The sequence below is a fragment of the Chaetura pelagica genome, unplaced genomic scaffold, assembly GCF_000747805.2.
Source record: "Chaetura pelagica isolate M959 unplaced genomic scaffold, ChaPel_1.0 scaffold284, whole genome shotgun sequence".
NCBI lineage: Eukaryota > Metazoa > Chordata > Aves > Apodiformes > Apodidae > Chaetura > Chaetura pelagica.
The window spans coordinates 130,115-138,285 of record NW_009953066.1 but is presented as its reverse complement, the minus strand read 5'-3'; the positions used below and the strand labels follow the sequence as shown (position 1 = coordinate 138,285).

General features: G+C 57.2%; 1 protein-coding gene across 1 annotated transcript in view; it reads right to left on the bottom strand.

Moving 5' to 3' along the window:
- The window catches only part of KLHL18 (kelch-like family member 18), a gene marked incomplete at its 3' end in the record, with an annotated part of 19,451 nt that overhangs the window by 5,928 nt on the left and 5,352 nt on the right, over positions 1 to 8,171 (bottom strand). Inside the window, exons 2-7 of the mRNA XM_009996800.1 lie at positions 4,493 to 4,607; positions 3,042 to 3,172; positions 2,725 to 2,865; positions 2,043 to 2,241; positions 829 to 989; positions 461 to 597 (exon numbers count right to left, since the gene is read on the bottom strand). Of these exons, the coding sequence (XP_009995102.1) occupies positions 461 to 597; positions 829 to 989; positions 2,043 to 2,241; positions 2,725 to 2,865; positions 3,042 to 3,172; positions 4,493 to 4,607 (884 nt within the window). The remainder of the gene's footprint in view (positions 1 to 460; positions 598 to 828; positions 990 to 2,042; positions 2,242 to 2,724; positions 2,866 to 3,041; positions 3,173 to 4,492; positions 4,608 to 8,171) is intronic.

The following is an 8,171-nucleotide window of genomic DNA, read 5'->3' as shown; positions in this document are numbered from 1 at the left end:
GCTTGGAAACCCCTCCAGGGATGGGGACTCCCCCCCTGCCCTGGGCAGCCTGGGCCAGGCCCTGACAACCCTTGCCAGGAAGGAATTGTTCCCCAGATCCAACCTCAGCCTCCCCTGGCACAACTTGAGGCCGGTTCCTCTTGTCCCATCCCTTGTTCCTGGGGAGCAGAGCCCGACCCCCCTGGCTCCAACCTCCTCTCAGGCAGCTGCAGAGCCAGCAGGTCTCCCCTCAGCCTCCTTTGCTCCAGGCTGGACACCCCCAGCTCCCTCAGCTGCTCCTGCTCACACTTGTGCTCCAGCCCCTTCCCCAGCTCCCTTGCCCTTCTCTGGACACGCTCCAGCCCCTCCATGTCCTCCTTGTCCCGAGGGACCCCAAACCAGTGGGAAGCTGCCCTTCCCAGCACCCACCCAGCCAAGCCCTGCTGCTCCCCCCAGTGCAGGGGGCAGGTGTGCAAGGTACCTGCAGAGTTCAGCCCCCCCACGGCGTAGATCAGCCCCGCGATGGACGTGCAGCACCGCGGGCGCGTCTTGAAGGCCGGGAGGTGCGGGCGGCGCTCGGGCATCAGGTGATAATCTTTTGCCTCATCCACCAGATCCCTGGAACCAAAGGCAAGCAGGGACAGGTTGACACCACAAAGTCTGTCTTCAGTCGGATGAAATGGCAAAGCAACAGGTTCTCCCCCAACACGGGCGATGCTTGGAGGAGACACCCTGAGTTTCTCTGAAGAATGAGAGATCTTTGCTCTCCGAGAAAGCTCCACCACCTCCTGCTGCTCTGAGGGCCACCTCCCCCCGGGGGGGTTTCTTAAGCCCCTGTCCAAGCCTCACCTGCATTTGTGGCAGCACCGGACCAGGTCGTCCTGCTGGACACGGTCAGTGAGGAACTGGGGCCTGCAGAGGGGGAGGCGGATTTTGGAGAGGAGCTCGGGGAGGAAGGACTCGCGCTGGTCCCGGTCGTACCGTGTCCAAGCCAAGGCAGCTTCAAACACCTGCCACGGGAGACATGGGGCCTGTGGGACTGGGCTTTTGTGCAAGTGCTGCCTGCTGTCTGGGGGGAAACACTGACACGTGGACAATCATCTACTCCTGATCTCAGCTGACAGTGCTTTGTAGAATCCCAGAGTGGTTTGGGTGGGAAGGGACCTGAAAGACCATCCAGCGCCCCCCCTTCATGGGCAGGGACACCTCCCACCAGCCCAGGCTGCTCCAAGCCCCATCCAACCTGCCCTTCAACACTGCCAGGGATGGGGCAGCCACAGCTTCCCTGGGCAACCTGGGCCAGGCTCTCCCCACCCTCACAGCCCAGAATTTCTCCCTCCCATCTCAGCTCCAGCTCCCTCTGCCAGCTGGAAACCCTTCCCCCTGCTCCCATCCCTCCCTGCCCTTGTCCCAAGCCCCTCCCCAGCTTTCCTGGAGCCCCTTCAGGCACTGGAAGCTGCTCTCAGGTCTCCCTGGAGCCTTCTCTTCTCCAGGCTGAACACCCCAACTCTCCCAGCCTGGCTCCAGAGCTGCTCCAGCCCTCCCAGCATCTCCGGGGCCTCCTCTGGCCTCTCTCCAACAGCTCCATGTCCTTCCTGTGCTGGGGACCCCAGAGCTGTTCCCAGCCCTGCAGGGGGGGCTCAGCAGAGCAGAGCAGAGGGGACAATCCCCTCCCTGGCCCTGCTGGTCGCACTGCAGGTGGCACAACCCAGGACACAGTTGGTTTCTGGACACTTGCACATGGTGCTGGATCATGTGGAGCTTCTCCTCACTCTTCTCCACCACCCCCAAGTCCTTCTCCTCAGGTTTGCTCTCCATCCATTCTCCACCCAGCCTGGATTTGTTCTGTGGACAGCCCTGATCCATGAGCAGAACCTTCCTTGCTCTTGGCTTTGTTGACCCACAGGGTGTCACCACAGCACCTCTGAGTGTCCTCACTGTGCCAGGACATCTCAGCTCTGTTCAGACCAGGGATGGGGTCACATCCCATCCCACTCTCAAGGAACTAGAAAGGCTCCAAGGAAAAAAAGCTGCCTCAGCTGAGGCCTCCACCAGGTACTGACCTGCTCCTCAGACTTCACGTTGAGCTCATCCCTAGAAACCAGCTCCAGGACATCTTCAAAAGGCAGGGCCAGGAACTCTTCAGACATGGAGACCTCCACGAAGTGCTGGTGGATGAAGCTGTTGGCAGCGTCGTAGAGCACAGCACACATCATGGTCTCTGCAAACTGCCTCACCCCCAGGCAGTTCTTGGGGTGCAGCCTGGGACAGGGGGTGAGGAGAGCAAAGATACAAGGTTAAGGGAAAGCCACTGGTGTGTCCTCCTCAGGGAGAGGAGCTTCCAGCTGACTGAGGAACCTCCACACCGAGGTCTGAAGGTGACTCCACAGCAGGGCCAGGGGAGTGAAAACACCTCTTAAAAGCTGTCATCACAGAATCATGGAATGGTTTGGGTTGGAAGGAACCTTCAAGATCATCCAGACCTACCCCCTGCCATGGGCAGGGACACCTCCCACCAGCCCAGGGTTGTCAGGGCCTGGCCCAGGCTGCCCAGGGCAGGGGGGGAGTCCCCATCCCTGGAGGGGTTTCCAAGCCCTGGAGATGGTGCTGAGGGACATGGGGCAGGGGTGGCCTGGGCAGGGCTGGGGGAATGATGGGACTGGATGCTCTTCAAGGATTTTTCTGACCCACACAATTCCAGGATTCCCTGATTCCCAGGGAGCTGCAGGCACCTTGAGCCCTCACCTCTCTCTTAGGAAGGTGCAACAAGCATCCTTGATGTTCTGCAGCTGCAGGAAACTCGCCCCCATCAGCAGGGACTGGACGTTCTGCTGGTCTATGGCCAGGTGACCATTGTAGGCAAAGTTGATCAGAGCCTCCAGAGCACTAAATTAGGGAGAGAAAGGGCAGAATTGATTACCAATTAAGCAAGCTGGGTGTGCTGCTCACAGGAAAACCTTCTCTAAAGCCCTTCAGGTGATGGGTGGGCTTCCCAGGTGTGCACAGGCAGTGCTGAGGACCACAGAGCCCCCGTGGTGGCTCTGGGTGCCTGGGGACCTCACCTGGGATCCATGCCCTGCATGACAATCTCCTCCTGCTTGCACTCCATCATGTCATTGGTGAACATGGCATGGAAGTAGGGGATGGAGGCTGCCAGCACGATGCGGTGGGCGCTGAATTTATGGTCCCCCACCTGCCAGGAGAGATGGGAGGGAGGGAGGGAGGTCAGCACCACCCACCACCACCCATGAGGTCCAGATGATCCACCACAGGGCAGCTCCACCAGCCCAGCAGGACCCAAGGGGCTGAAAGTTGGAGAGATCCCAGTTGCAAACCAGACAGCAGCCTGGGTTTTGGAACTGGAACTTTCTGAACCCAGTTCTCCAGCTTCCTAAGCTGCCAGGAGAGCTCCAACAGGCAAAGGCAACACTTGCAGCCCACGAGAGGGGTGGCTCCAGGCTGCTGGAACACACCAGCCAGGTCCAGGCAACCCCATCTTCACACAAACCACCTTGGCATTTAACTGCACACACAGGTTTCAAACCCAGACCTGCTTCCCCCAGCTGCCTGGGGCAGAAGATGCTCCCTCATGGTCCTGCTTCACACCCCACCAGCTCCAGCTCCTGATCCCACATCTCTTGGATCCTGGAACACCCTGAGTGCAGCCCCCAGGGCTCAGCCTCACTCCTGGACTGAAATGATTCCACAGAAGGAGAAGCTGGGCAATGTGGCCACCCCTTTCCTCTTCCCCTGGACCCAGGACCAGCTTTTCTTCTCAGCCACCACATCCCTTCAGCTCATGCTCCAGTCACCTTCCCTGTCACCTGGAGGCTGCTAGGATCATCCTGTTAAATCCCTGCAGGTTCCCTCTCACCAGCTCTGCTAGCCCTGCCTCACACTTGCACCCTCTGAAGAACCTCCCTGAGCTCCAGAGCAAGGCTTGGAAGGTGCTTCTTCCACCTCCAAATCCACTTCCTTCTGCTGGAGACACCACCCAGCATTTTATCTTCTTCTGGATCACACAGCTCTGTGCTCCCATGACTTCCCTTTTTCAGCACCCAATTTCCAGCCCAACCTGACTCACACCCACCTGAGCTGGTGCAGAACTGCCCATTTCCAACCACCCTCCCCACTTCAGCAACTTCATTTTGCTGGGACAAACCAGCTGGCACAGCAGTTCCTCTCCTCTCCAGGCCATCCAAGAAGCCTTTCTCTTCTCTGCCCTCCCCTACAAAAAAAAAACCCCAACCCTTTCATGTCTAGGCAGCTTATTAACCAAAACACTGCTTGCATTTGGGGTTTCCACAGTTCCCACCAGTGCCCTGCCTCTCCCTCCAGCCCCAGAGCCCTCACACCCAGCAAACACAACTTGCTGGGAATTTAGAAAGCAAAATCCCTGACACATTGAAAAAAAACCAACCCAGGAATTAGACACAACACAAGATGCAGAAGCAAGAGGGATTTTTTTCCCCCCCTCTCTTTTGAAACCAAAGCAGACTCAGCTGCCACTCACACTGGTTTTGTTCAGAACCAGCTTGGCCACCCTGCTGGCCGTGCCTGCCCTGCCCCAGCTTCCCAGTTTAGCACCAGAAACAGTCAGTTCAACTGTTCCCAAGGTTTGCTCCAGCCTGGCAACAACAGGGGCACTTTTGGAGAGTCTTGTCCCTGCCCTGGGCAGCTCCTGCCTGGATTACTCTGCACAAATCCCGTCCTGGATCTTGTGGAGTTCCCAGTGTCTGCAGCAAGAGCAGCCAGGGAACTGCTGTGGATTATTACAGCTCCTGGGAAAAAACACACCTCACCTGCACAGTCCCTTGGTAGCTCCAAGTGGGTAAAATAAATATAAATCAGTATCAAGCTCCTCTACTAACCCAAATCATGTGGAAAACATCCCTGAAGCTCCAAGGCTTGAGAGTGGTGCTGCAAACCCTACAAATCCCTGCCCTCTGCTGGGGGCAGAGGCAGGAACACCAGGGCTTGCCTGGGAGGTGATGGTGTTGCAGAGAAGAGAGGGAAGAAGCAGAAAAAAAGAGATAAGGAAAGCAAGAGGATGGATGGTTTATGGCAGTGAGATGGTGAGGACAAGCATGGAAGTTCAGCACAGCTCGTGCTCCCTCCACGTGCAAAACTCATCACCAGCCTCCTCGTGCACACACAGCAGGGTGGGGAATCTCTGGGAAAGGGAATCAAAGAGTTCCAGGGTCACAAAGGAGCCCAGGGTCAAAGAGGGGCCTGAGCTCCAGGCCACAAGCCCTGGGTGGGTCAGGAAGGTTTGCAGAGCAGGGTTTCCCACCTGAGCTTTGCACAGCAAACTCTGGCCTGGCCTCTCTCAACACCAGAGGTTTCAAAACACTTCTAAACACACCCAGGTGAAGGAGTAACAGCCCAGAGAAGGAAGGAGGGGATTCAAGAAGCTGACAAAGCCCCTGTGGCCATGGCTGGGGAGGGTTAATTCCTTTCCTCCCATGGCCCATGGCCAAGGTGAGCACACCAACAACCCTGCTTCTGTTCCACCTCGGTGAACAACCACGGTGCTGCTTGTGAGAGAAGCACAGGATTAAAACAGGTAGATAAGGAGACCTTGGGTGCTGGAGCTTTGTTGTTTGGGACTGGGGAAAGGTTTACACACGACCAGCTGCAGCCTGGTTAACCACAGTGACTAACTGGCTGCTCATCCCTGCCACGCTCCAGCCCCCGGAGGCTCAGAAATGCCAGACCTGCTCAGCAAGCTCCAGAGCTTCCCAGCCTCTTCCTGCCTCCTGGAGGGAGCCAGGTCACCAGGCATGGAGGGAGCCAGCCAACTAGCCATGGAAGAGACCAGCCCACCAGCCATGGAAGGCACCAGCCCACCAGCCATGCCCTCAGCAGCTGCTGCTGAGCCAGCCCAAGTAGGAACAGACACCAGCAAAGCCACCACGTGGGATTTGTTATTGCACAGAACCATGGAATGGTTTGGGATGGGAGGGACCTTAAAGCCCATCCAGTCCCCCCCCTGCCATGGGCAGGAACCCCTCCCAGCAGCCCAGGTTGCTCCAAGCCCCATCCAACCTGCCCTTCAACACCAGCAAAGCCACCACGTGGGATTTGTTACTGCACAGAACCATGGAATGGTTTGGGATGGGAGGGACCTTAAAGCCCATCCAGTCCCCCCCCTGCCATGGGCAGGAACCCCTCCCAGCAGCCCAGGTTGCTCCAAGCCCCATCCAACCTGCCCTTCAACACTGCCAGGGATGGGGCAGCCACAGCTTCCCTGGGCAACCTGGGCCAGGCTCTCCCCACCCCAGCCATGGAAGGCACCAGCCCCCCAGCCATGCCCTCAGCAGCTGCTGCTGAGCCAGCCCAAGGAGGAACAGACACCAGCAAAGCCACCACGTGGGATTTGTTACTGCACAGAACCATGGAATGGTTTGGGATGGGAGGGACCTTAAAGCCCATCCAGTCCCCCCCCTGCCATGGGCAGGAACCCCTCCCAGCAGCCCAGGTTGCTCCAAGCCCCATCCAACCTGCCCTTCAACACTGCCAGGGATGGGGCAGCCACAGCTTCCCTGGGCAACCTGGGCCAGGCTCTCCCCACCCCAGCCATGGAAGGCACCAGCCCCCCAGCCATGCCCTCAGCAGCTGCTGCTGAGCCAGCCCAAGGAGGAACAGACACCAGCAAAGCCACCACGTGGGATTTGTTACTGCACAGAACCATGGAATGGTTTGGGATGGGAGGGACCTTAAAGCCCATCCAGTCCCCCCCCTGCCATGGGCAGGAACCCCTCCCAGCAGCCCAGGTTGCTCCAAGCCCCATCCAACCTGCCCTTCAACACTGCCAGGGATGGGGCAGCCACAGCTTCCCTGGGCAACCTGGGCCAGGCTCTCCCCACCCTCACAGCCCAGAATTTCTCCCTCCCATCTCAGCTCCAGCTCCCTCTGCCAGCTGGAAACCCTTCCCCCTGCTCCCATCCCTCCCTGCCCTTGTCCCAAGCCCCTCCCCAGCTTTCCTGGCGCCCCTTCAGGCACTGGGAGCTGCTCTTAGGTCTCCCTGGAGCCTTCTCTTCTCCAGGCTGAACAATTTACCCACCTTAGCCCTGCACCTCTCGTGCATGGCATGTGATGCCCACCAGCCTGGGAGGTCTCACACAGAGCCAGCAGGAGCTGCAGGACACTCTGGTAGCTCAGGGTAGGACCTGGCCTGTCCTTGTCACCTCCCCAGCCCCTCACCAGCATGTGCAGGGTGAGATCTGAGCATTCCCAGTGTCACTTTGGAGCTGGGGTCTGACAAGTGACAGATCCCTGCTCCCAGAGGAAACCTGCAGCACAAGAACGGGCTGTTCCATGGCCAAGGGAAAGGGCTGATGAACAACAACTCCAGGCTATTTCCTGTCATGCCAGATGCATTTCTTCTTTAAAAGACTTTTTGTTTATTAGCTGAAAATATTTCAGCTAAAAGGCAGAGGGCTGCAGTGCTGGGAGCCACCAACCAGGAACACCCAGCAGGGAAACCCCTTCCCGGGTGTCTCAAACATCCCAACCACCCAGGAAAGCTCCATTTTTGCTTTCAATATTTCCCTGGTGTGAAACAAACTGAAGGAACAGGGTTTCATTTCCCTCAAATTCTGTTGTGGTTCCCAGAGGGAAGCAAGTCCAACTGCAGCCCTTGGGTTCAATGTCATCTCTTCAGCACAGGAGGTGTTTGGGTGCCTGTTCCCAGCCACGTGGAGGAGAACGTGGTTGAGTGTGGGAGAAAAAAAAGCACTTGAGTTTCCTTTCCACCCAAGCACAACTGGCCAGAAAAAAAAAAAATAATCCCAGCTATTCAGAGGTCACTTCACCTTTTTAAAAATAAAAAGGGATATTGAAATTGAACAGGCACCTGTTAAGATGCTACACCTGCTTCAAACACAGTCCTAACGAGGCTTGTTTTCTTCCACCTTGGCTCTCTGACAGATGATATGAAACCATTCTCCACTGCCTGTGTTTCCCTCCAGGAAAGGCAGAAATGGATCAAGGCAGAAGGGATTCTTCCTGCTCCAAGTCCAAATACAACTGATTTTACACTAAGAGCAGAGCTGAAGGTTTCCAGCTTCAGGAACACCTCCCTGTGGCCTCACCCCAGGAGAGGCTGCCACCAAACCACCTCGTCATAAATAATACACCTGGTTGTATTGCAAAAAGTGACTGTTTATAGTCATCCAGCAAGATTCCTG